Raw genomic sequence first — 27523 nt, 5'->3', positions numbered from 1 at the left:
TTTCATTACCAGTTTTAATTACCAATTCTAGTTCAGCATTTGTCTGGAGTTCAAATTTCCTGCGCTGCCTCCTGTGTGCTTCAGTCCATCCCACAAGTTCAGATTCTACAGTCTCCACTTTGGTTCCCAGCTTATTTTCTACTTTTTCTATTTGTTTGCTGGCCCCCTTCCACAGTGTTTTCATTAATTTCTAGTTTCTTACCAAGTTTTTCAAATCAGCTGTACAACAGCTCAAACTTTTGATTTACTGCATTTATTTGATCTCCAAGTTCAGTTTTTAAACTGGCAACTTGATATTTTATGCTTACATTTAGTTCACATTTTACATTCTCCAATTTTGAATCTAAACTTTCAACCGATTTCTCACTCAGTGCATTCAATAATTTAGTGAGCTCACTCCCTGGCACCCATCCACACTCCTTTGGGATACTAGGGCTACTACAATCACTCCTAATATCCTCTGATCCACATTTACTTGAAAGTTTCTGTATCTCAACGGCTGCGGCTGATGACTAGCAGCACATGAGATATAATGCAACTGATGCTTGTACTTAATTTGTGGCTGCTACGATGTCGACTGTTACTGCGACATGTGGAGTGGGCGATGGCATAGTTTGGCCAGGCAGCAGTGTGGGGACAGCCAGACGATGGCATGGAGACAGTTGTGACACGTGTGTGTGTGGCACAGCAGACAAGAACAGATATACTTGCTGGCACCAATATGTTCAACGGTGTCTCGCTACTACAGCGGCATCCTGAATTTGTGAAACAGACTGTTGCACGAAATGCTGCAGCATGAACTAGGCACATATTGCGGAATCCCTGTTATGCTGCCACCTAACATTATATTAACGTTCACATATGTACAATGATTGCACTGCTAGACTGTTACTGCTATGCACTGCATTTAGCTCAGAGCCCCCACATTAACTGTTCAACTGTTTAACTGGGACATTCGATCCTGAAATACTTGTTAAGTGGAAAGGAAATAGTCCAATGTAGGACAAACCTACCCAATTGCAACAATACCATCGGTTAGCGATACCTGCTGTTGCTAACAATCCAGCAGAGGGCAAGTACACAATCTGTTAAATGACTCATCTGCACAGGGGTGTCATTGCACACCATTGCATTATGCTCTTACATAAACGATTAATGGCTATTAAAGTGGCCTGTGAGGTCAGTCAGTGAAATACAGATATATAAGAGTAAACTGAACAATGAAATCGATAATTGAGGATATTATTGTAGATTGAGCTCATGTAATAATTTATTGTTGCTTTATTCATAGAAAAATGGTTTGTTGTGAGTGATGGTCCTACCCACAATTGTCCAATCAAAATTGAAAATAGTCTTAGCACAGCAGTTGCAGGCAATAAACAGTTCACTACATCACATTCACTGTAAATATCGCTATGTTCACAGCTCACAAACTCATAAACTGAAGACTAGCTTTGAACAATCCTATGGGCATGATCCTACCTCGGAACTAAAACGCTTGTATCCCCAGGCCATTCTAGCCCACCTTACCTGTACAGCTCCCAACGCACAAAGACCATGATCTCTTCCTTGCATGTCTTCCCTGTGTTTTGTCATCTGACACACTGCTCTACTCAAATTAACATCCATATAATTGACCGTCATTCTGTTAAAAAACACTTCCCACAATATACAAATACTGAAACTAAATACCTTGCACAGTTCTGTATACACTTATTCTATTACAGAGTTTTTTATTTTCTTGTTACAGTTATTTTTATTTTAATGTATTGCATGAAACGGAACAGCATTCGCTCGTCAGAACAACTACTTAATTCTTTCTTGCTCATTTTGCATTATGTTATTCAATGATTCTACAGTTATTAATACATAAATTTATTATTAAATAAAGAGAAAATGAAATATCAGTACAAATTACCCATGCAGAGGGTAACAGCTTTATTGATTTGTGGATGACTCCATTTTAAGTGTACAGTTTCACCAGTTACGTTACACTCAGAGAAGTACTATAGCACAAGTCATTGAAGGAAATATTGTATAAAGATAGGTGTAAGAACTGGTGTTTGCAAATAAATTGCAAATATTCATGAAGATGCAATGATAGTTCTTTTGCTGATGATACAGGTATAGTAATCAACCCAACAAGCAAGAATCAGCTGTGGAAATTGTAAATAATGTCTGTAAGAACATTATTAAGTTGTTCTCTGCAAATGGACTCTCACTAAATTTTGAGAAAACACAGCTTATACAATTCTGTACAGTAAATGGTATAACACCACTGATAAATATAGACTGTGAACCAAGTCTGTTGCTAAGAATATTCAAAATTTCTGGTTGTGTGCATTGATGAGAAACTGAATTGGAAGAAACACATCAATAATCTACTGAAACGGTTAGGTTCAGCTACTTACGCTAGCAGGGTTATTGCAAATTTTGGTGATAAACATATCAGTAAATTAGCCTTCTATGCATGTTTTCATTCACTGGTTTCATATGGCATCGTATTTTGGGGCAATTCGTCATTAAGAGAGAAAGTATTCATTGCACAAAAGCGTGTAATCAGAATAATAGCTGGAGCACACCCAAGATCAACTTGCAGACATTTATTTAAGGAACTCAGGATATTCATTGTACCTTCGCAATACATATATTCACTTATTAAATTTGTCATTAAATCTCACTTTGGCACAGAAAGGGGTGAATTATGCTACCACAAAAATCTTTGGTCATTTGCCAAACAATATTAAAAGTCCGACAGATAGCCAACCAACATTTAAAAGCAAATTGAAAGATTTTCTGAATGACAACTACTCCTACTCAATAGATGAATTCTTAGATATGAAGTAGTAAAACAAATTGATTAATTAATTATTTTGTGTAAAGAAAGCTTATGTTAAAGTGACACATTCCACATCATTACGAAATGTTGTTTTCATGACGTATGGAACAAGGATTAATGTATGTGTGTATGTATGTATGAGTTCTACTGACATTAATTGACAAATGGAAGAATAAAAGAAGTATAAAATAGGAAGTAAAAACTTAAAAAATTAACAATCCATTAGGTTTCTAAGGAAATTAGCTACCTCTGATGCAGCCTTTGAAAAACTTTCGCAAGCAAACTTTCTAGCACTGCAACTTGCTTGACATGTTCACAGATCTATAGTTGTGCACGTCACAAAACATATAGTATTCTGTGGCTACAATATCAGTGAGGCACAATTAGACTCCTTCGATTAAAAAAAAAAAAAAAAAAGAGTGAGTATAACAATTTGTAGGGTTGTGAAATGAAATGATTGCATAGGCTCAGTTGCAGTTTAAATAGGTCTCAGACCTTGGTTCATTGATAAGATTCTAGGGAAATGTGATCAGTCTGTGAAGGAGCTTGCTTGCAAAACATGGGAGAGTGTCATGGAAATAGTGAAGAAACTAATCTGGCAGACGCATGAATATAGACACAAACTATACTGAGAAAGTCTACTTACCAAGTTTCAAGAACCAGTTTTTAGTGATGAATCTAAGAATATACTACAACCCTACATATTACTGCCATACAGATCGCGAGGACAAGATTAGACTAATTATGGGCCAGAGGCATTTAAGCAGTCATTCCTCCTGTGCTCCATATGTGAATGGAACAATGGGAAGTACCTTCTGCCATGTAGTTCACATTGGTTTTGAATGATTTGGGTAAATGTAGATGCAGATAGTCTTCTTGCGGCTAGAAAATTATCCATCCATCCACAAAGGTACTTGTACACACATTAAGTACCATCATGTACTGTATGTTATTCTAAATGTGGCCTATGACAAAAAACCTTAATTAATTAAAAAAAAAATTGGTGCCAGGATGAGCACTTGTCAGCTATACGTAAGTTATAAAGCTCATAATAGTTTGTTGTAAGAGTATTTTACTGTGTGGGTTTGAAACAGGTTGTGAGTTTCTCCTACTTTTATGTAAGTCTCTGCCTGAGTGTTACTGAATGTCATGTTAAATAAAACTGTCATCATTTCCAACTTTGCTTACCTGTCTCTACCTGTTTTAGTGGTTTCGAGATGAAGTAACAAAAGAAGAGGAAGAAATGCCTGATGAGGTAGTCAATCTGTTACTGGGACTTGTAGAGCCCCTTCATGAAGCACACACTGCTTTGCTTCGTGAAGTGGAACAGAGACTCGCAACATGGGAAGGACGTGGAAATGCACATTTAAAGGGTGACTACCAGCGTATTGGGGACATTTTTCTGAAACATATGTCTGTTCTTCCAGTGAGTAGTTCATTATCTCTCTTTGGTTTTTGGTTCCTCTGCTACATGTTGCTACTTTATTTGAAGGTGCTATGTTTTTATGAGCCTCTAACACAAATTCTCTATTGTTAACTGGCATGTTATAGAAGTTTTATTCTTTAAGCTATTTGTTATTTTGATTAAAGTGCAGGAGTTTACTGCTCTGAGACAGAATAATCACATAATAAATTATTATAAGTCAATCTCTAATTGTACATGGTTATAAAATGATGATATGAATGAGTAAAATCCAGACTTTGTTTAGTAACTTTATTTTTCTTTACATATAGTTATATGATGAGTATCTGGCAATGCACCTAATGGTACTACATCAACTTGATGCAGCATTTCGGCGTAACAAGAAGTTTGAACAGCTGTATCGTGATTTTGAATTACAAAAGGTGTGCTACCTTCCACTTACAGCATTCATCCTCAAACCATTGCAAAGGCTTTTGCACTACCAGAATTTGCTTGATCGTAAGTTCCATCGAAGTATTTCTTTTCTAATCTTAGCGTGTAACCATCATAGTGTATTAACTTAGTATTTTATGATGTAACGGTTACATCATTTGCTGTATGCTGCAGTGTCAGTTAATAGGTATGTGTAGTTTTATTTTACATATTGGTCCACCCAGGCAAAACAAGCTGATTCAAATTGTTAAGACATTGGATTTGTGTTCAGCAGGAGGTTTGGTGCTGACATCACTGTCATCCAAGCCTTTTTGTTTTCTGTGGCTGCACTGAATGGTGATAAGTGAATCATAGGATGGTCAACAAATGAAGTTGTATCCAGTTTGCTTTGTCCCGTACAAGCTTGTCATCTATCCATAATGACCTCAACTTTTTCAGTGCAGTCTTCAACCTATCGTTCACAATTACTTCTGTTAGAACATTAGAGAATTCGACTTTTGACATTTTATAAGATCCATACTCACGTATGTATCACTAATACACCTGCCCAATATCATGAAGGTCTCCTGCGAGCATGAAGAAGTGCCGCAACACGATGTGACATGGACTCGGGGCTAATGTCTGAAGTAGTGTTGGAGGAAATTGACACCATGAATCCTGCAGGGCTTTCCATAAATCCATAAGAGTATGAGGGGCTGAAGATATCGTCCAAACAGCACGTTGCAAGGCAGTCCAGATATACTCAATAATGTTCATGTCTGGCAAGTTGGGTGGCCAGAGGAAGTGTTTAAATTCGGAAAGTGCTCCTGCAGCCACTATGTAGCAATTCAGGATGTGTGGGGTGTCACATTGTTCTGCTAGAATTGTCCAAGCCTGTCAGAATGCACAATGGACCTGAATGGATGTGGGTAATTAGACAGGTTGCTTGCGTACGTGGCATATCTAGACGTATCAACAGTCCGATTTCACTCCAACTGCACATGTCCCACACCATTACAGAGCCTCCAATGGCTTGAACAGTACCCTGCTGCCATGCAGGATCCATGGATTCATGAGGTTTTTTTTCCATACCCGTACACGTCCATCTGCTCGGTACAATTTGAAATGAGACTCTTCTGACCAGGTAATATCTTTCTAGTCATCAAAAGTCCAGTGTCAGTGTTGATAGGCCCAGGCGAGGCATAAAGCTTTGTGTCGTGCACTCATCAAGGGTACACAACTGGGCCTTCAGCTCCAAAACCCCATATTGATGATGTTTCGTTGAATGGTTCGCACGCTGATGCTTGAAATCTGCTGCAATTTGCAGAAGGGTTGCACTTCTGTCATGTTGAACAATTCTCTTCAATTGTTGTTGGTGCCGTTCTTGCAGGATATACTGGTCACAGCGATGTCGGAGATTTGATGTTTTACCGGATTCCTGATATTCACAGTACACTCATGAAATGGTCGTACTGTAAAATCCCCACTTCATAGCTACCTCGGAGATTCTGTGTCCCATCGCTCACATGCTGACTGTAGTACAATCTCAATAACCTGTCATTGTAGCAGCAGTAACTGATCTAACAACTGTGCCAGGCACCTGCTGTCTTATATAGGCATTGCCAACCACAGCTCCGTATTCTGCCTGTTTACATATCCCTGCTTTTGAATATGCATGCGTGCACCAGTTTCTTTAGAGCTCCAGTGTATGAACATAGTGCCCTACAGAAAACCTTCCACAGTTGGAGTACATAGCAATTTTTGACATTTAGAGATGATCAATCACATCTCTAGTTTAGCGGATTGCTTGCAGTGTGTGAAGCAAAAATGGTATTATGTTTGTTTACATGGCCACTTTCTGCAGCAACTATTAAAATCTGTTACTATATGTTACTCGTCCTGAGCGGACTGCAATACAATTGAAAAGAATTACATCATATGCGTTTTGCTTTTACTTATAAAGCATCTTTCGTGGTTATACAGAATAACTAAGGAAGATGCTTTATAAATAAAAGAGAAATGCATCTGGTGTAATTATTTCTAATTAGATTTCAGTCAGCACAAGACAGATAGCCTATAGTAACACCTGATGACAGTAATAATGATTTATTCACAACAAAAATATGGTTATTGACAAATAGAAAGAAGAAGGGGTATGTATGCACACTGTGAACCAGAACACTTTTTCAGACAGTTACAAGACTTGCTACAGAATTTCCAGGTTATTTTAAATATTATTGAACTGCAATAGTTTAAAGATATAAAGATTTGACCCAACATTATTAGTGTGTGTACTACATTTGCAATACATTGATTTATGTGCTGATATGCTATCAGAAAAATGAAAACGATAAAATAAGTGAAACAGAGGAACTAATTTCCAAAAATTATTACACCTAATGCTTCCAGAATGAGATTTTCACTCTGCAGCGGAGTGTGCGCTGATATGAAACTTTCTGGCAGATTAAAACTGTGTGCCAGACTGAGACTGGAACTCGGGACCTTAGCCTTTCGCTGGCAAGTGCTCTGTGAGGTCGGCGTGAGTCATGCTTGGGTAGTTCAGATAGTAGAGCACGTACCTGCGAAAGGGAAAGGTCCTGAGTTCGAGTCTCAGTCCGGCACACAGTTTTAATCTGCCAGGAAGTTTCATATCAGTGCACACTCCGCTGCAGAGTGAAAATCTCATTCCGGAAACATCCCTCAGGCTGTGGCTAAGCCATGTCTTCGCGATATCGTTTCTTTCATGAGTGCCAGTTCTGCAAGGTTCGCAGGAGAGCTTCTGTTACGTTTGGAAGGTAGGAGACGAGGTATTGGCAGAAGTAAAGCTGTGAGGACCGGGCATGAGTCGTGCTTGGGTACCTCAGTTGGTAGAGCACTTGCCCGCGAAAGGCAAAGGTCCCGAGTTCGAGTCTCTGTCTGGCACACAGTTTTAATCTGCTAGGAAGTTTCATACCTAATGCTATCCATTGTGAAGTGGTTGTCATGATCTGTGTGTCCCTGGTCCCAGATAGCTACGAATACAAAACCAACTGAAATAAGTGCCTGTTTAAAATTGCCTCTTGTGGGTCTTACTCTCGAAATTATCTTGTAAGCTCACAACAAGTGTTATTTCCTGGGTATAGTGATTTGATTGTTAGGATACTGGCAAAATTCAGTCTGTCTGCAAAATAGATTGCTTATAAAACACTTGGTGACCCATTGTAGAATATTGCACATTTGTATAGGATCCACACCAAATAGAATCATTAACAGACATGGAATGTATATAAAGGAGAGGCAGCACCAGTGCTCACTTGTTTGTTTGATCCACAATAAAACATCAAGTGAATACAGAGAAACGTCAGTTGGCAGGTGCTTGAAGACAGACACACACTGTTTCTTGAAAGAGTAAAAAGTGTTAAGAATGAGTATTAAAGGAAGAGTCTGGGAATATACTGCAGCCATTCCCTGTGTGTTGCTCTGGTGTGATTGAGAAGATGAGATGAAACTAACTACAGCTTGCACAGAGGCATTTAGAAAGGCATTTTTCCCATCATGAGTACATGAATGGGAAGAAATCATAATATATGTTACAATGGGAGGTACCCTTGTACCATCTGTACCATGTGCATGACTGTGGTTTGCAGGGAGAGAGAGAGAGAGAGAGAGAGAGAGGGGGGGCGCTTGATTTTTCTTTCATGCTGTCATGCCATTGACAGTGTATAAAGCATGATGTCTCTTATTTGATCCTGCAAAGTCTTGTTTTGTTTAAGCAGTTACTCTTTTTTTTTTAGGGAATGACTATGTTTGAAATGTTGAATATGTTGTGACTTATCAGTCAGCTTAGTAAGTGGGATATTTTCTATCTATATTTTAAATTTCGTATATAATTTCCTTTCTTTGAACATGTAGCACATTTGGATAGGATATTAGGTTAAAATAATGTTCGCCTCTGTACAAAGCTAGAACTTACTTGTAATTATTATATTCCAGGACTGATTCGCCACTACGGCAAGGATCATTTGGATTATGAAGACTGCTGTGTAGCAAAACAGAAATTGTCAGCTACTGCACAGAAAGTTCCAGCAGCTTTGAAGCACTCAGTAAATATTTCAATTTTGTTTCCATTAATTGCTTGCTTTTACCATTCAGTATTGAAACATTACAGATTTACTGGTTATATTTTATCAAATGGAAACTTCAATTGGAAAGAGGTATTAAAATTACAAGGAAACAGAAAGACTGACCTCTCCTATCCTATAGGAGGCAAAATTTCTTAGCATTTTCTACTGTGGCATGTTTAAGATCATTTGGAGGCCATAGCACTGATGAATTGTGGAATTCCTGTTAAGCAATGTGTTTTAATACATTTTTAAATGCATTATTTTTCTTACACACAATATTGGAAGGTATTGTTGTTGTTGCAGTCTTCAGCCTGAAGACTGTTTTGATGCAGCTCTTCGTGTTTGTCTATCCTGTGCAATCCTCTTTATATATGAATAACTACTGCAACTTACATCCATCAACTGAACCTGCATACTGTAGTCAAGCCGAGATCTTCCTCTCCACTTCCTTCCGTTACCAAATTGATAATTCCTTGATGTCTCAGGATTTATTCTACCAACAGCTCCATTCTGTTAGTCAAAATAAAAGGTGACAAAATTTTGTTTCACTTATTTAAACTCTAACAGATGCTATGCACATTGGTTTTTGAACCATTAAATGATCAACATAATAAACAGCAGTCAAGCCACTGGAACACTAAACCCACTACTCACAGTTTACGTTCATTTCCTTCATTCACATAGCAAGGAAGAACCCCTGTTTAGACAAGTAAATAGTTAAAAGTCATCACTTGTTTTGTGCCCCACTCCTGCGAGAAAATATGAAATAATCTAAAGTTGCTATTCAGCAAAGTATCTAGACCAAGCTGTTCCAGCTTGAGTGCCTGTGTGTGGGCAGCTGAGTGCCCACAGGCAGAGGTGAGCAATCGGACAGCCCCAACCTTTGCTACCACATTCCTCAGCCGGGTGCTTGTGGGCAGGGCTCGGCAAATGGCATGTTCGCACAACAATAAAAGGTGCAAACATGGTGCAACAGGTTCACTAGGTGGGTAGCCTGTACTATCTGTGGGCTAGCTGATGGGTGCTGATGGGCATGGGGAAGTGTTGGAACAGTCTGATCTAGACTGTCGGATTGTTAGAGATGAATACTGTCTTGATTCAACTCCAGGTAGTTCTGGTGGGTTCTAGTGGGAAATTCTCAGTGAAATTAGCCAGTGGTTACGTGCTTTATACAAGCAAGAGGAATGCAAAAAATGTTGTCCGTATTGTAACACTAATATGCATGAAGAGTTAAACTCTCGTACATCCTCCTGTAGGTTTAATTATTACACATCATGTTTAGATAACATGCACGCCCACACACACACACACACACACACACACACACACACACACACACACACACACACGGGAGGGGGGGGGGGGCAAATGTTGGGTTCTGCTTCACTCCAGTCTGTGTCATTTGTCTCAGCACTGTCACCCTCTTATACTGTATACTGCCATTGATCCCCCAAATCTCTTACTGGAATAACATTTAAAATTTTAATGTCATAAGTAGAACATATTCTTAAATTATTTGTATGAGAACTGATATCAAGTGGAAAATTAAGACGGTGTTGTCAGTTTTTATATACGTAATACAAACAAAAGTTCCCTCAAAATGAAATCACTTGCCAGTCAAGCAGGTCTCACTTTGTTAATTACATAACACAGCAGTGTTCTGTTTTCAAAAAAATACTGCACTGACAATCTGCATCAAAACATAACGTCATACTGTCAGTCAGTCTCGAGTTGAATACATACACAAAAAGCAATGGAACAGAAAGTTTCCTGAGAATACAAGCACTACTCATATATGTGTGAATGTGTGTGTTTTCTATTTCAGAAAAAGGACTTCCAAAAGCATAATGTTTTAGTAGTCTTGTGCCTGTCTGTGACTCAACACCTCCTCTACGTGATGAGTAAAAATCTATCCTTTCCATATTGTTTTTACAATAGAGGGAATGGTTGATAAGAGGACAGGGATTAATACTGACAGTGCTGTAGGAAACCCAGAAATATCGGTTAAAGAGTGAAAAAAATAAAAAATGCCTCCCACAGGTCAGAGTATTAAAATCCTAATGGTTACCTGCCAAAGCATTTGCGACAAAGTGCCAGAGTTTGAAGCACTCTTGAAAAGCAGTGACACTCACATAGTACTAGGAATAGGAAGTTAGTGGAAACCTGAAATTGATAGCCGCTAGATTTTTGGGAAAAACTTAAATGAAGTTTGGTGGCAGGAGGAACAAGACTTCTGGTCAGTTGAATACAGGGTTATAAATACAAAATCAAATAGGGGTATTGCAGGAGCAGATTTAATAATGAATAAGAAAAAAGGGAGAGCAAGTAAACTACTATGAACCACATAGTGAATGCATTATTGTAGCCAAGATAGACATGAAGCCCATGTTTACCACAGTAGTACTAGTTTAAATGCCAACCAGCTCTGCAGATGATGAAGGCATTGATAAAATGTATGATGAGATAAAAGAAATTATTCAGATAGTGAAGGGAGATGAAAATTTAATAGTCATGGGGGACTGGAATTCGACAGTAGGAAAAGAAAAAGAAGGAAAAGTAGTAGGGGAATATGGAATAGGGGTAAGGAATGAAAGAGGAAGCCGTCTGGTAGAATTTTGCACAGAGCATAACTTAATTTTAGCTAACACTTGGTTCAAGAATTATGAAGGAAGGTTGTATACGTGGAAGAGGCCTGGAGACACTGGAAGGTTTCAGATAGATTATACCATGGTAAGACAGAGATTTAGGAATCAGGTTTTAAATTGCAAGACATTTCCTGGGTCAGATGTGGACTCTGACCACAATTTATTGATTATGAACTGTAGATTAATACTGAAAAACTGCAAAAAGGAGATGGGACCTAGATAAACTGCAAGAACCAGAGGTTGCACAGAGTTTTAGAGAGAGCATTAGGAAATGATTGGCAAGGATGGGGGAAAGAACTACAGTAGAAGTGGAATGGGTAGCTTTAAGAGATGAAACAGTAAAGGCAGCAAGGGATCAAGTAGGTAAAAAGATGAGGGCTAGTAGAAATCCTTGGGTAACAGAGGAAATATTGAATTTAATTTATGAAAGGAGAAAACATAAAAATGCAATAAATGAAGCAGGCAAAAAGGATTACAAACATCTCGAAAATGAGATTGACAGTAAGTGCAAAATGGCTAAGCAGGGGTGGCTGGAGGACAATTGTAAGGATGTAGAGGCATATATCACTAGGGGTAAGATAGATACTGCCTACAGGAAAATTAAAGAGACCTTTGGAGGAAAGAGAACCATTTGTATGAATATCAATATCTCAGGTGGAAAAAAAGTTCTAAGCGAAGAAGGGAAAGCAGAAAGGTGGAAGGAGTATATAGAGGGTCTATACAAGGGTGATGCACTTGAGGACAATATTATGGAAATGGAAGAGGACGTAGATGAAGATGAAATGGGAGATATGATACTGTGTGAAGAGTTTGGCAGAGCACTGAAAGACCTAAGTTGAAACAAGGCCCTGGGAGTAGACAACATTCCATTAGAACTACTGATAGCCTTGGGAGAGACAGCCCTAACAAAACTCTTCCATCTGGTGAGCAAGATGTATGAGATGGGCGAAAAACTCCGACTTCAAGAAGAATATAATAATTCTATTCTCAAAGAAAGCAGGTGTTGACAGGTCTGAGAATTACCGAACTATCAGTTTAATAAGTCACGGCTGCAAAATACTAACACGAATTCTTTACAGACGAATGGAAAAACTGGTAGAAGCCGACCTGAGGGAAGATTAGTTTGGATTCCGTAGAAATATTGGAACATGTGAGGCAATACTGACCCTACGACTTATCTTAGAAGCTAGATTAAGGAAAGGCAAACCTATGTTTCTAGCTTCAAGTAGATCTGACCTCTTTGAGGATGTCCACATTGAAACTGGTATCGGTAACCATGAGCGGATGTGGCAGCAGTGATTACTAAAGTACAATGGGCAGCTAAAACAAGCAGAAAGGTTTATACATGTTCAGTAAACTAGATAAAAAATGAGTAGTGTCATATCTCAGTGAGGAACTTCAAACTTTCAGCACAGGGCAGGAGCACATAGAGGAATTATGGGTCAAATTTAAAAGAATAATTGAACATGCACTTGATAGATATGTACCCATTAGAATAGTTCTTAATGGGAGGGAACCTCCATGGTATACAGCCACTATAAAGAAACTTCTAAAGAAACAGAAATTACTGCTTAATAGGTGTAAATCAAAGTGTAGGGCTATAGATAGAGTGATGCTGAATGAGATGTGCTTGGCTGTCAATAGAGCAATGTGTGATGCCTTCAGTGACTACCATAGCAGAATATTCTCAAATGGTATTTTACAAAATCCAAAAAAATTCTGGTCACATGTATAGGCTGTTAGTCCCTAGTGAATGAGACAGGAAATGAAATTGAGGGTAGCAAAGCAAAAGCTAAAATGCTTAACTCCATTTCCAGTTGTTTCTTTACAAAGAAAGCAACAGGAGAGTTGCCCCAGTTGAATCCTCATACCACTGAAAAGATGAGTGAAATAAGTATTAGTGTCAGTGTGTTGAGAAAAAGCTGATGTCATTAAAATTGAACAAAGCTCCACATCCTGACGGAATCCCTGTCAGATTCTATACTGAGTTTGCGGCTGAATTAGCCCCTCTTCTAACTATAATGTATTTTAGATCCTTCAAACAAAAAACCGTGCCCCATTCTTGGAAAAAATCTCAGACCACACCTGTCTACAAGAAGGGTAGTAGTGATCCACAGAACTACCATCCGATATTCTTGATATCAGTTTTTTCCAGAATCTTAGAACATACTCTGAGCTCAAACATAATGAGGAATCTTGAACAGAATGACATCTTCAATGCCAACCAGCATGGATTTCAAAAACTCAATTTGTGCTTTTGTCACATGACATACTAAAAGCAGTTTTGGAAGGTGACTGTTAGCAGCTGTCAAGTAATGTATAAAATGCATGTTTGACCATCAGTTGCTTTTTTTTTTTTAATTAGAAACCCAAATATCAATCGATTTCAGTCACCACTGTCTTCATGGATTAGGGTTAAAATAGTTTAAGGCACAACACCACGTCTGTCATTACTTAAATAATACCCATGTCTCATATGTAGAGCATCTCATGAATTGCAGTATACCACACAAGACTTTTAAAGGCAGACGTACTAATGACACCACTGTTACAGGTGGTGACTTATGCCAATTATCTCAATATTGATTAAAAAATTATTGCAGCTTATGTTGAATGCAGAATGCATAGAGGTAAAGAGTTTTTAAGTTTAGACTTCTATAGAACAAAATTTTGCAACACACTTTGTATGACTATACCACACAGTACCATGGCAGAAATTGCTGACTGGGAAAGAATTATGTACAATATGCTTAGCTGTGGAAGCTAGGAACCTAACACGATTTATGGTGGTGGATGACAAGCACAATGGCATGTCTTAATGGGTCAAACATTGTCTAACATGTGTGAAAATTTTACAGAAAAACATTGAAGCATGCTAGATAAAAATACTATAACGCAAACTGTGGTTGAACTTGAAATTAGTGACACAAATACAAAATAAAGATTGCAAAAAACAGCTCTAAATGAGCTGGATTATTGTTATCTTCAATTCATCTGAATAACTGATAGATTTTTTGCTTAGCATTAGTGTTTGATGCGAGAGTATATCAAAATAGGATTTTAAAGCAAACTTTGTTAGCAACATAACAGCAAAAATCCACCAAAATTGTGAGCAAGGTTGTAATAATGCACAGCAGACCAGAGTAGAAGAGGACATACAAATGAAGCTCTTGCGCCAATTTATAATTCTTGAAATATGGTTTAATGAATTGGAATTAACATGAAAGAATTATTAAATAGTCACGCACAATTTGAAGCACTGTTATTTGGGATCCATTTTAGAAATCAAGGGAAAATCAGAGTCAGAAATCAATAAAAGAATTAGTAGCGGACGGAGGGTCATTGGGATGCTTAACTCAGTCTTATGGAGCAGGAATGTAATGAGCAGTACTAAAAAATTAATATACAAATCCATATTAGAGAGTGTGGTTCTGTATGGAACGGAGACCTGGACAATTAACATGTTGTTGTTGTTGTTGTTGTTGTGGTCTTCAGTCCTGAGACTGGTTTGATGCAGCTCTCCATGCTACTCTATCCTGTGCAAGCTTCTTCATCTCCCAGTACCTACTGCAACCTACATCCTTCTGAATCTGCTTAGTGTATTCATCTCTTGGTCTCCCCCTATGATTTTTACCCTCCATGCTGGCCTCCAATACTAAATTCGTGATCCCTTGATACCTCAGAACATGTCCTACCAACTGATCCCTTCTTCTGGTCAAGTTGTTCCACAAACTTTTCTTCTCCCCAATCCTATTCAATACTTCCTCATTAGTTATGTGATCTACCCATCTAATCTTCAACATTCTTCTGTAGCACCACATTTCGAAAACTTCTATTCTCTTCTTGTCCAAACTATTTACCGTCCATGTTTCACTTCCATACATGGCTACACTCCATACATATACTTTCAGAAATGACTTCCTGACACTTAAATCTATACTCGATGTTAACAAATTTATCTTCTTCAGAAACGCTTTCCTTCCCATTGCCAGTCTACATTTTATATCCTCTCTACTTCGACCATCATCAGTTATTTTGCTCCCCAAATAGCAAAAACTCCTTTACTACTTTTCGGGAGGGCGACGGTTCAATCCCGTCTCCGGCCATCCTGATTTAGGTTTTCCGTGATTTCCCTAAATCGTTTCAGGCAAATGCCGGGATGGTTCCTTTGAAAGGGCACGGCCGATTTCCTTCCCACTCCTTCCCTAACCCGAGCTTGCGCTCCGTCTCTAATGACCTCGTTGTCGACGGGACGTTAAACACTAACCACCACCCTCCTTTACTACTTTAAGTGTCTCATTTCTTAATCTAATACCCTCAACATCACCCGACTTAATTCGACTACATTCCATTATCCTTGTTTTGCTTTTGTTGATGTTCATCTTATATCCTCCTTTCAAGACACCATCCATTACGTTCAACTGCTCTTCCAAGTCCTTTGCTGTCTCTGACAGAATTACAATGTCATCGGCGAACCTCGAAAGTTTTTATTTCTTCTCCATGGATTTTAATACCTACTCCGAATTTTTCTTTTGTTTCCTTTACTGCTTGCTCAATATACAGATTGAATAACGTCGGGGAGAGGCTACAACCCTGTCTCACTCCCTTCCCAACCACTGCTTCCCTTTCATGTCCCTCAACTCTTATAACTGCCATATGGTTTCTGTACAAATTGTAAATAGCCTTTCGCTCCCTGTATTTTACCGCTGCCACCTTTAGAATTTGAAAGAGAGTATTCCAGTCAGCATTGTCAAAAGCTTACTCTAAGTCTACAAATGCTAGAAACGTAGGTTTGCCTTTCCTTAATCTTTCTTCTAAGATAAGTCGTAAGGTCAGTATTGCCTCACGTGTTCCAGTATTTCTATGGAATCCAAACTGATCTTCCCCGAGGTCGGCTTCTACTAGTTTTTCCATTCATCTGTAAAGAATTCGTGTTAGTTATTTGCAGCTGTGGCTTATTAAACTGATTGTTCGGTAATTTTCACATCTATCAACACCTGCTTTCTTTGGGATTGGAATTATTATATTCTTCTTGAAGGCTGAGGGTATTTCGCCTGTTTCATACATATTGCTCACCAGATGGTAGAGCTTTGTCAGGACTGGCTCTCCCAAGGCCGTCAGTAGTTCCAGTGGAATGTTGTCTACTCCGGGGGCCTTGTTTTGACTCAGGTCTTTCAGTGCTCTGTCAAACTCTTCACGCAGTATCGTATCTCCCATTTCATTTTCATCTACATCCTCTTCCATTTCCATAATATTGTCCTCAAGTACATCGCCCTTGTATAGACCCTCTATATACTCCTTCCACCTTTCTGCTTTCCCTTCTTTGCTTAGAACTGGGTTTCCATCTGAGCTCTTGATATTCATACAAGTGGCTTTCTTTTCTCCAAAGGTCTCTTTAATTTTCCTGTAGGCAGTATCTATCTTACCCCTAGCGAGATAAGCCTCTACATCCTTACATTTGTCCTCTAGCCATGCCTGCTTAGCCATTTTGCACTTCCTGTCGATCTCATTTTTGAGACGTTTGTATTTCTTTTTGCCTGCTTCATTTACTGCATTTTTATATTTTCTCCTTTCATCAATTAAATTCAATATTTCTTCTGTTACCTAAGGATTTCTACTAGCCCTCGTCGTTTTACCTACTTCATCCTCTGCTGCCTTCACTACTTCATCCCTCAAAGCTACCCATTCTTCTTCTACTGTATTTATTTCCCCCATTCCTGTCAATTGTTTGCTTATGCTCTCCCTGAAACTCTGTACAACCTCTGGTTCTTTCAGTTTATCCAGGTCCCATCTCCTTAAATTCCCACCTTTCTGCAGTTTCTTCATTTTTAATCTACAATAGATTGTGGTCAGAGTCCACATCTGCCCCTGGAAATGTCTTACAATTTAAAACATGGTTCCTAAATCTCTGTCTTACCATTATATAATCTATCTGATACCTTTTAGTATCTCCAGGGTTCTTCCATGTATACAACCTTCTATCATGATTCTTAAACCAAGTGTTAGCTATGATTAAGTTGTGCTCTGTGCAAAATTCTACCAGGCGGCTTCCTCTTTCATTTCTTAGCCCCAATCCATATTCATTTACTACATTTCCTTCTCTCCCTTTTCCTACACTCGAATTCCAGTCACCCATGACTATTAAATTTTCGTCTCCCTTCACTATCTGAATAATTTCTTTTATTTCATCATACATTTCTTCAATTTCTTCGTCATCTGCAGAGCTAGTTGGCATATAAACTTGTACTACTGTAGTAGGTATGGGCTTTGTATCTATCTTGGCCACAATAATGCGTTCACTACGCTGTTTGTAGTAGCTGACCCGCATTCCTATTTTCCTATTCATTATTAAACCTACTCCTGCATTACCCCTATTTGACTTTGTGTTTATAACCCTGTAGTCACTTGACCAGAAGTCTTGTTCCTCCTGACACTGAACTTCACTAATTCCCACTATATCTAACTTTAACCTATCCATTTCCCTTTTTAAATTTTCTAACCTCCCTGCCCGATTAAGGGATCTGTCATTCCACGCTCCAATCTATAGAACGCCAGTTTTCTTTCTCCTGATAACGACATCCTCTTGAGTAGTCCCCGCCCGGAGATCCGAATGGGGGACTATTTTACCTCCGGTATATTTTACCCAAGAGGACGCCATCATCATTTAATCATACAGTAAAGCTGCATACCATCGGGAAAAATTACGGCCGTAGTTTCCCCTTGCTTTCAGCCGTTCGCAGTACCAGCACAGCAAGGCCGTTTTGGTTATTGTTACAAGGCCAGATCAGTCAATCATCCAGACTGTTGCCCTTGCAACTACTGAAAAGGCTGCTTCCCCTCTTCAGGAACCACACGTTTGTCTGGCCTCTCAACAGATACCCCTCCGTTGTGGTTGCACCTACGGTACGGCTATCTGTATCGCTGAGGCACGCAAGCCTCCCTACCAACGGCAAGCAACATGAAGCACATTAAAAAATTACAAGCTCTAGAGATGGACTTTTGGAGAAGATCGGCAAGAATCTCCAGGAAAGAAAAGATAAGGTACACCCAAGTAATAAGGAGAATGAAATAAAAGAAAGATTATATGACGTAATGGGTAGGAAGAAATTACAGTGGTATGGGCATGTACGATGAATGGAGGAAGGCAGAATACCAAAATTGATACTGGAGTGGGAACCGGAGGGGAGAAGAAGAAGAGGATGACCTATGACCACCTGGCTCCAAAATGTACAGCACACAATGAGGAGAATGGACGCAGAGGAAGAAGACACACAAGATCGAAACACCTGGACAAATATTTTGAGAATATAGTTTAAGAACGTTTATTGTTTGTATTGTAATTTCCAAGTAAATAAATAATAATAATAAATAATATAAATCTTCTGAGGATTAATATTCCCCAAGAAAACAAATGTAGTGTGGCTGTGGGGTTTCTGGCAGCTTAACAGTTTTTGTGTGCCTTCTACAGTGGGGGGGATTGGTTGGGATCAATTGAAAAAGGGGAAAGGGTGAGACAGGTCTTAGCCTTAAGTTGAGAGGAAGCTATGATAAACTATTTTGTAACTTTAAATGTTTGTATAGGTAGTACTAGAAATTGAACCCCCTTAAAGTAAGTACTTGATAGCCATTATGTCTGCTGATCTTATTTTAAACTGATATTTATAATATGCTTTAAATTAGTATGTTACAGAGAACAGTAATTTCATGATATTTGGTAATATGCCTAGTTTGAAGTGCATCCCTATTGGCCTCCTTAGCTCTGTTATGTCCATGTATGTCACGTTTTTAATAAATTATGAGACAGAATTGGTGGCAAATACTTGCCTTCAGGAGGCGTGAAATGTGTAGTACTGCCAGTGGACATTGACAGTTCCTTCCTCAGAGAGGACAGAAGGATAGGATGAGATGGACCCATCTGTAGTTTTATTTTTGACTGTTGTGATAATATTTGAAGTTGAAATTGTGTGGCTTTTAATATTTTTTGATGTGCTAAGTACAGCTAACATAGAGATTTCTACATTTGCAATATTTAAATTATTGTCCCATTCTTCAAATTGTTTTATCAGTTCTGTGTAGGAGTCATCTTGGAGTCTTATATAAAAGCTTGTGTATTGTTACATATTTGTTTCATGCTACCGAATGTATTAGTTATGTTTCAACAAAAGTTTTTGGATTTTTGTAGGAGAATTTTGTGCAACTATGTGAATTACAGCGAGATTTGAGTGGCTTTGATAACTTAGTACAACCTGAAAGGGAGTTTCTACGACAGGGTTGTTTGATGAAACAGTCACGCAAAGGATATCAACAACGAATGTTCTTCCTGGTAAGTATTGATGTTATACTATACCTGCAAAAGTTTTTTCCTGTTCATTTGAATGGAAACAGCTATCTCCTAAAATTTATTTCAATATACAAATGGAAAAAATTGTAATGAACATGTTTTGTGTTTTGAAGCGCTGGAAGCTTTTACAGTGACATTTTCATATTTATTACTCACACTCAGTATAACATGTAGTTATTTTATTTTACTTTATGAACCTCATTGTTCTAAGCTGCATAAGTACACTAACTGATGTTCCGGTTATAATGTTGGACGCATATTTGCTCTTGACATTCTCGTACATTAACTGCTTCATGTAGAAATGAGGGCAAAAAGAAATGGCCAATGATATGTTCATAACAGAGTCAGCAAATAAAAGCCAAGCAGTATGGAAAGTAATAAAGAATGAAAGCAAATAAAGTGTCCCCTAAAATGGAAAATATCACTCTCCAGCATGAGAACAAGAGTGTAACTGATCCCCAACATATCGCAAACTTTTCCAGGTTTTACTATGCAGATATCACAAATACACTCCTGGAAATTGAAATAAGAACACCGTGAATTCATTGTCCCAGGAAGGGGAAACTTTATTGACACATTTCTGGGGTCAGATACATCACATGATCACACTGACAGAACCACAGGCACATAGACACAGACAACAGAGCATGCACAATGTCGGCACTAGTACAGTGTATATCCACCTTTCGCAGCAATGCAGGCTGCTATTCTCCCATGGAGACGATCGTAGAGATGCTGGATGTAGTCCTGTGGAACGGCTTCCCATGCCATTTCCACCTGGCGCCTCAGTTGGACCAGCGTTCGTGCTGGATGTGCAGACTGCGTGAGACGACGCTTCATCCAGTCCCAAACATGCTCAATGGGGGACAGATCCGGAGATCTTGCTGGCCAGGGTAGTTGACTTACACCTTCTAGAGCACGTTGGGTGGCACGGGATACATGCGGACGTGCATTGTCCTGTTGGAACAGCAAGTTCCCTTGCCGGTCTAGGAATGGTAGAACAATGGGTTCGATGACGGTTTGGATGTACCGTGCACTATTCAGTGTCCCCTCGACGATCACCAGTGGTGTACGGCCAGTGTAGGAGATCGCTCCCCATACCATGATGCCGGGTGTTGGCCCTATGTGCCTCGGTCGTATGCAGTCCTGATTGTGGCGCTCACCTGCACGGCGCCAAACACGCATACGACCATCATTGGCACCAAGGCAGAAGCGACTCTTATCGCTGAAGACGACACGTCTCCATTCGTCCCTCCATTCACGCCTGTCGCGACACCACTGGAGGCGGGCTGCACGATGTTGGGGCGTGAGCGGAAGACGGCCTAACGGTGTGCGGGACCGTAGCCCAGCTTCATGGAGACGGTTGCGAATGGTCCTCGCCGATACCCCAGGAGCAACAGTGTCCCTAATTTGCTGGGAAGTGGCGGTGCGGTCCCCTACGGCACTGCGTAGGATCCTACGGTCTTGGCGTGCATCCGTGCGTCGCTGCGGTCCGGTCCCAGGTCGACGGGCACGTGCACCTTCCGCCGACCACCGGCGACAACATCGATGGACTGTGGAGACCTCACTCCTCACGTGTTGAGCAATTCGGCGGTACGTCCACCCAGCCTCCCGCATGCCCACTATACGCCCTCGTTCAAAGTCCGTCAACTGCACATACGGTTCACGTCCACGCTGTCGCGGCATGCTACCAGTGTTAAAGACTGCGATGGAGCTCCGTATGCTACGGAAAACTGGCTGACACTGACGGCGGCGGTGCACAAATGCTGCGCAGCTAGCGCCATTCGACGGCCCACACCGCGGTTCCTGGTGTGTCCGCTGTGCCGTGCGTGTGATCATTGCTTGTACAGCCCTCTCGCAGTGTCCGGAGCAAGTATGGTGGGTCTGACACACCGGTGTCAATGTGTTCTTTTTTCCATTTCCAGGAGTGTAATTTAATAGTCAGTGACAAAACATATACTAGCAAGAAACAAAAACAAAGTGCAGCCATGTTCCTCTTCAGTCTATGTTTGTGGGAAAACTCCAGATGAAATCATCAATTGTGCATCAACTCTTCAAAAATGTCCTCAGGAATTGATGGTATTCCTGATTGTGTCATAAAGCAGTGTATTACAAACATTTTACTGCCTCTTGCAGATATAGCCAATTCATCTTTACCAGCAGACACATTTCCAGACTGTTTAAAAGTTGCTAAAGCTGTCCCTATTCATAAGGAAGGAGGCAAACCAAATATAGAAAACTATAGATCAGTTGCCTTACTATCAGGCTTTACTAAAAACACAAAACAATAGTATATAAAAGGTTAATGAAAATTTCAGCAAAAAACAAAATTTTCACTGATACTCAGCATGGATGTAGGAAAAATAAATCAGCAACTAGTGCCATGTATGATTTTATAAACAGTGCCCTGCAAGCAGTGGACAAAACACAAAGTATCACTGAAATTTTTTTAGACTTAAGTAAAGCCTTTGGTGTACTGGACCATAACATACTGTTGGAAAGTGCCAAGTATATGGCATTAGAGGCATTGCTCTAAAATGGTTCACATCATATTTTACGAGAGGAGACAGATAATACAAATATAACAAGAACTAGAAGAATATACTACAGTATGTTTCTCAGATGCAGAAACTCTAAAAAATAGAAATCCATTAGGGATCCATTCTTGGGCCAATACTCTTTCTCCTCTAAATAAACAATTAAGACCAAAACATTGAGTCATAAACAAATACTTTTTTTGCAGATGACACAAGCATCCTCAACACAGGAAACACCCCAAGTCAGCTACAAGTAGCTGTAAGTAAAACTACAGCACAGCTAAATAGATGGTTTGAAGGGAATAAACTAATGACAAAAAAAAATTTAGGCATGACTTCAAATTTCAAATGGCATACACATATAAACAAAATAAATGGAACACCAAATACATCTACTTACTACCTGTAAAGCAAGTTTTAGCACTGTCCGAATTGTCTACTTTGCTCAGTTCCATAGCCTCCTACTGTAAGGAATTGTATTCTGGGGTAATACACCATTTAGTTCACTCATTTTCCTAACCTAGAAAAGAACTGCAAGAGCAATGAAATATATTTGAGAAACAGATTCTTGCAAACCCTTTTATCAAAAGTCGTCAGTCCTCCCACTTCCCTGTACGTACACACATAAAAAAAAAGTTTTGCATAACCTCGGTTCCAAGAGTTCTGGAATCTGTACAGAAAATTGGAATAGAGGCCAACATAAACATCATTTCTGCCCTTTTTATTGCTCATGAAAACTACACACTGCCTGTTGTACCAACAAACAGCGAGACGTTCAGAGGTAGTGGTCCAGATTGCTGTACACACCGGTACCTCTAATACTCAGTAGCATGTCCTCTTGGATTGATGCATGCCTGTATTCATCGTGGCCTAATATCCTGTAGTTCATCAAGGCACTGTTGGTCCAGTTTGTCACACTCGTCAATGGCAATTCGTCATACATCCCTCAGAGTGGTTGGTGGGTCACATCATCCATAAACAGCCCTTTTCAACCTATCCCAGGCATGTTCATGTCTGGAGAACATGCTGGCCACTCTAGTCGAGCAACATCATTATCCTGAAGGAAGTCATTCACAATATGTGCATGATGGGGGTGCGAATTTTTGTCCATAAAGACAAATGCCTCGCCAATATGCTGCCGATACGGTTCCACTATCGGTCAGAAGTTGGCATTCATGTATCGTATAGCCTTTACGCCTTCCATGACTACCAGCAGCATACGTCGGCCCCGTATCATGCCACCCCAAAACAGCAAGGAACCTCCACCTTTCTGCACTTGCTGGACAGTTTGTCTAAAGAGATCAGCCTGACTGGGTTGCCTCCAAACATGTCTCCGACGATTGTATGTTTGAAGGCATATGCGACACTCATCGGTGAAGAGAGCATGGTGCCAATCCTGAGCGGTCCATTCCGCATGTTGTTGGACCCATCTGTACCGCGTTGCATGGTGTCACGGTTTCAAAGATGGATCTCGCCATGGATGCCGGGAGTGAAGTTGCACATCATGCATCCTATTGCGTGCGCACACACGCGCGCACACACACACACACACACACACACACACACACACACACACACACACACACACACACACATTCCGCTGCCTGCACATTTACTCTTCCCTCCCATTGTTAGCCTACTAAGACTCATTCTTTGGATGTCCCCATAGAACATTAGTCTGCTTTTCCTAATTTCACTTGCATTATTTTCTACATGTTTGTATTCTTCTTAATTTTAATGTTTCTATTCTTGTTCTCTTTCGTATTGGTATATTTTTGCATTTCTGTAGAATTATCCCTTTATTATAAAAGTCTTTTGCAGAGTAGAATGCTAAGTCCATTTTCATAATTTTCCTCTGAGAGCTTTTTTCCTCCATTAGGAATAATAATTTCCTCTGGGTACTTAAATTTGTATATTCTCCTGAATTTTCCAAGCTTTTTGCTTAAATTGATGATACATTTTGTTGTTTTATTATTACTTCCTTTTTTTCTATGGAGATTTGTAATCAAAGATCCACTGCTATTTGTTTAAGTATTATGTTTTTGTGTTACCTCTTCACTGTTTACTGAAATCACTAAATCATCTACAAGTATTAAAACTCAGTTTTAAAATTGTTTTCTAGCCAGTTTTTATTCTAATTTCGATGTTCAGTTCTATTAATTCATTCCTCTATTCTGTCATTCTTCAGTCTTCTTCAGTGCCTCTCTTTATCTGAAATGGATCTATAATTTCTCGCCTGGAGTCCAGCTTAGATTTGATCTAATTTCTTGCAAGAGGTCCTGTGTTTTCCAATCTCTTTCGAGTGCAACCAGAATTCTGGATAAAGTCAGTCATTTTTTTTTTTTTTAGGCATTTTGAGCAATATTAGCTTCAGATAATTGATCTGTTCTGCACAGGACACACTTCTCCTAAACCCTGTCTAATAACGAACTTATTTGCCATCCAGTCATTCATCTCAGCTTCTCAGAATCCCAGCATAAAAAAATTCCGTGTAATGGAGGAGTAAGGGTACCCTACATTTTTTGATATATGTTTAGTCATGATTTTGTGTGGTGGGTGGATTAGTGCTATTTTACAGTCATTTGATAAAGTATTCCCAGATTTTTTTTCATCAGTTTAACTAGAGCTAGTTGTGTTTCACTTAGATAGTTTTCTAAAATATTGGCTGCTATATTGCAGGCTGTGGCTGAAATTACCTTAATTCCTTCTTAAATAACTGATAAAAAGTTACTACCTGTTTTTCGTGATGTTCTAATCATTCAAATTAAGTTGTCCTGTCTTGTACCCTATCTTAACATTTCTAATAATTTTATGCAGTTTATGTAACACTCTTCTGCTCTCCAGAGTCTCGTGTGAGGAAATTATGCAGTTCAGGGATATAACTAAGCTGAGGCAACCAGGGTGTTGCCTCCCCCTCCCCCCCTCTACCCCTTCCCCAAGGATGAAGGACCTATGGCACCTGAAAAGAGGAGGAAAAAGTAAAATGGAACTAATTAGTAAAGTTGATGATTGTGAAGTCCTTCTTTATATTAAAATAATCAAAGTCAGTTTTGTAAATCATTCTGACATGAAGATACGTGAATCATTTAGTAAAGTTTAGATAGCGGACGATGTTGTGTTCAGTGCATCTATGTACACATAAACGAAAACAGATGTAACACCTTGGTGAATCCAGGATGGCCGCCGGGATGGGGAGGGGGTGAAAAAAATTTAACAGTGATCTGAAGCTATTGTATATTACAGTAGAACCTCGCTAATCCATTCTCTAAGGAACTGCAAGCATGTTTGTAATGCAAAAAAGATTGAATTATCAGAGGAACACTTTCGTTGAGCCATAATACACAATGCAGTACAGTACAACTTTAGTTTTCAACTGAAAATACTGTCTAAAATAATGTTCCCTGTTAAAACAGTAAAATGAAAAGAAAACATTGACACACTAAAAAATCTTTCACAACAGTTTAATGTACTCTAGTGGCTGTACTGTAAAATATGTTTGTATTGTACCATAAGATATTGTTTTTTGAGTAATAGTTTAACATTTATTCATACCTTATTATAGCACTGCATTGACACACAACTCATTTGTGCTTAACTATATAAAACATGATAAATCAGATGCTAAAAATGTTTGCTTTCTAAGGTGGATGAAAAAAATCTGTAATGCTCTTTTGCTTGTCAGACAACAACCTTGATTTTGCCACAATGCTCCTCCACTTCCTAATCGACAAAATGTCTATTGGGGTAGACATAGAGCTTTGTTCAATTTATTGAAGGGCTATATCAAATGCATTCTCAGCATCTGTATGTGGTACTTGAACTGTAGCTTCAGTGTCATCATCATCTTTCTTATTCCCATCAGTTGTTTGAGTTACGGCATCAATGATTTGGTCATCAGTTAACAAGGGATGCTGTTAGCCTATTAAGAATCATAGGGGAAATCTATACAGTGAAAGGCACAGAAATTTATGCTGTTTTTTACTAATTTGGAGAAAGCTTTCAACAGAGTCAATGAAACAAGCTGATGGATACATTGAAGATGAAAGGGGTAGGTTGGAAGGAGAGTCAAAAGGTGCAGAATCTGTATTTACAACAGAAAGCAAGATTAGAATTCTAAATGTAGTGTAGGAAGGAAGCAATATGGGAAGGGACATTAAACAAGGCTGTTGCCTCTCCCCTTTGTTATTCAATTCATGCCTAGAAGAAATTATTGCATGGTATTAGTGACAGAAAATGAATGAACTGTAAATAAAATGCAAAGAAACAAAAGTATGGTGATCGGTGCAGGAGGGAGACCAGCAAATATTAAGAAGGGACAAGGTATTATTAGCCGAGTAACAGTATTTAATTATCTTGGATGTTCAATCACTGAAGGAAGTGAAAACTTGCATTGCTATAGCGAAGGAGGCATTTAATAGAAAGAAGAGATTATTATGTGGCAAACTAGATAAAGATCTGAGGAAAAGGCTTAGCAAGTGTTTTGTCTGCACTGTGCCACTCTTTGGGGCAGCAACATGGACAATGAGATGAGAGAGTGAAAAAAGGCTAGAAACATTTGAGATGTGGATGTGGAGGAGAATGAAGAGGATAAGCTGGATCGAAAGAGTGAGTAACAAAAGAGTGTGGAAAGGTTTTTATAGTTATTCAGAAATGGTTATCCAGTTTGGAAGTACTATCAGTAGGAGAAAGGTGACAGGTCACAGGCTTGTTTGACTAACAAGAGTGTGTTGAAAAATTTTGACAAGCATAACTCAAAGTCACACCAAACGTCTCTCAAGAACGTGGTTGGAAAACTACAAGACTTGTCTTTCAGCACAGAAACCATGAATGTTCTTCAGCCCACTATGTGTTTGTCACTTAGAAATCGTGTAGATAAACAAACCAGACAAGTGTGATTGAGACTCACACTCTGAAGGCTCAGTAGCAGCTTGATTATACACTCATGCTCATAAATTAAGGATAATTGCAGAATGTGGTGCCACACAACATGGCACTTCACAAAGCTGGCGTTTATAGCATAAGCACACAGGGAACACACACGATACAGATCTATAAATCCGCGGTATTGGTGATAAGTTGAGAAAATCGTCCTGAAACACATGTGCTACAAAACGCCAATATTTCCTTCGCATGTACCCCGACATCAATATGGGATATGATCACCATGCACATGTATACAGGCCGCACAACAGGTTGGCATACTCTGGATCAGGTGGTCGAGCAG

The 27523-nt window shown here is 39.3% G+C and overlaps 1 protein-coding gene across 1 annotated transcript in view; it reads left to right on the top strand.

The window, feature by feature from the left end:
* The window catches only part of LOC126162648 (FERM, ARHGEF and pleckstrin domain-containing protein 1), a 707909-nt gene that overhangs the window by 645585 nt on the left and 34801 nt on the right, over nt 1-27523 (top strand). Inside the window, exons 15-18 of the mRNA XM_049919284.1 lie at nt 4047-4265; nt 4574-4760; nt 8646-8755; nt 19604-19744. Coding sequence (XP_049775241.1) covers nt 4047-4265; nt 4574-4760; nt 8646-8755; nt 19604-19744 — 657 coding nt within the window. The remainder of the gene's footprint in view (nt 1-4046; nt 4266-4573; nt 4761-8645; nt 8756-19603; nt 19745-27523) is intronic.

This window comes from Schistocerca cancellata, chromosome 2 (genome assembly GCF_023864275.1).
Source record: "Schistocerca cancellata isolate TAMUIC-IGC-003103 chromosome 2, iqSchCanc2.1, whole genome shotgun sequence".
Lineage (NCBI taxonomy): Eukaryota > Metazoa > Arthropoda > Insecta > Orthoptera > Acrididae > Schistocerca > Schistocerca cancellata.
This window is presented reverse-complemented; position numbering and strand designations above follow the sequence as displayed.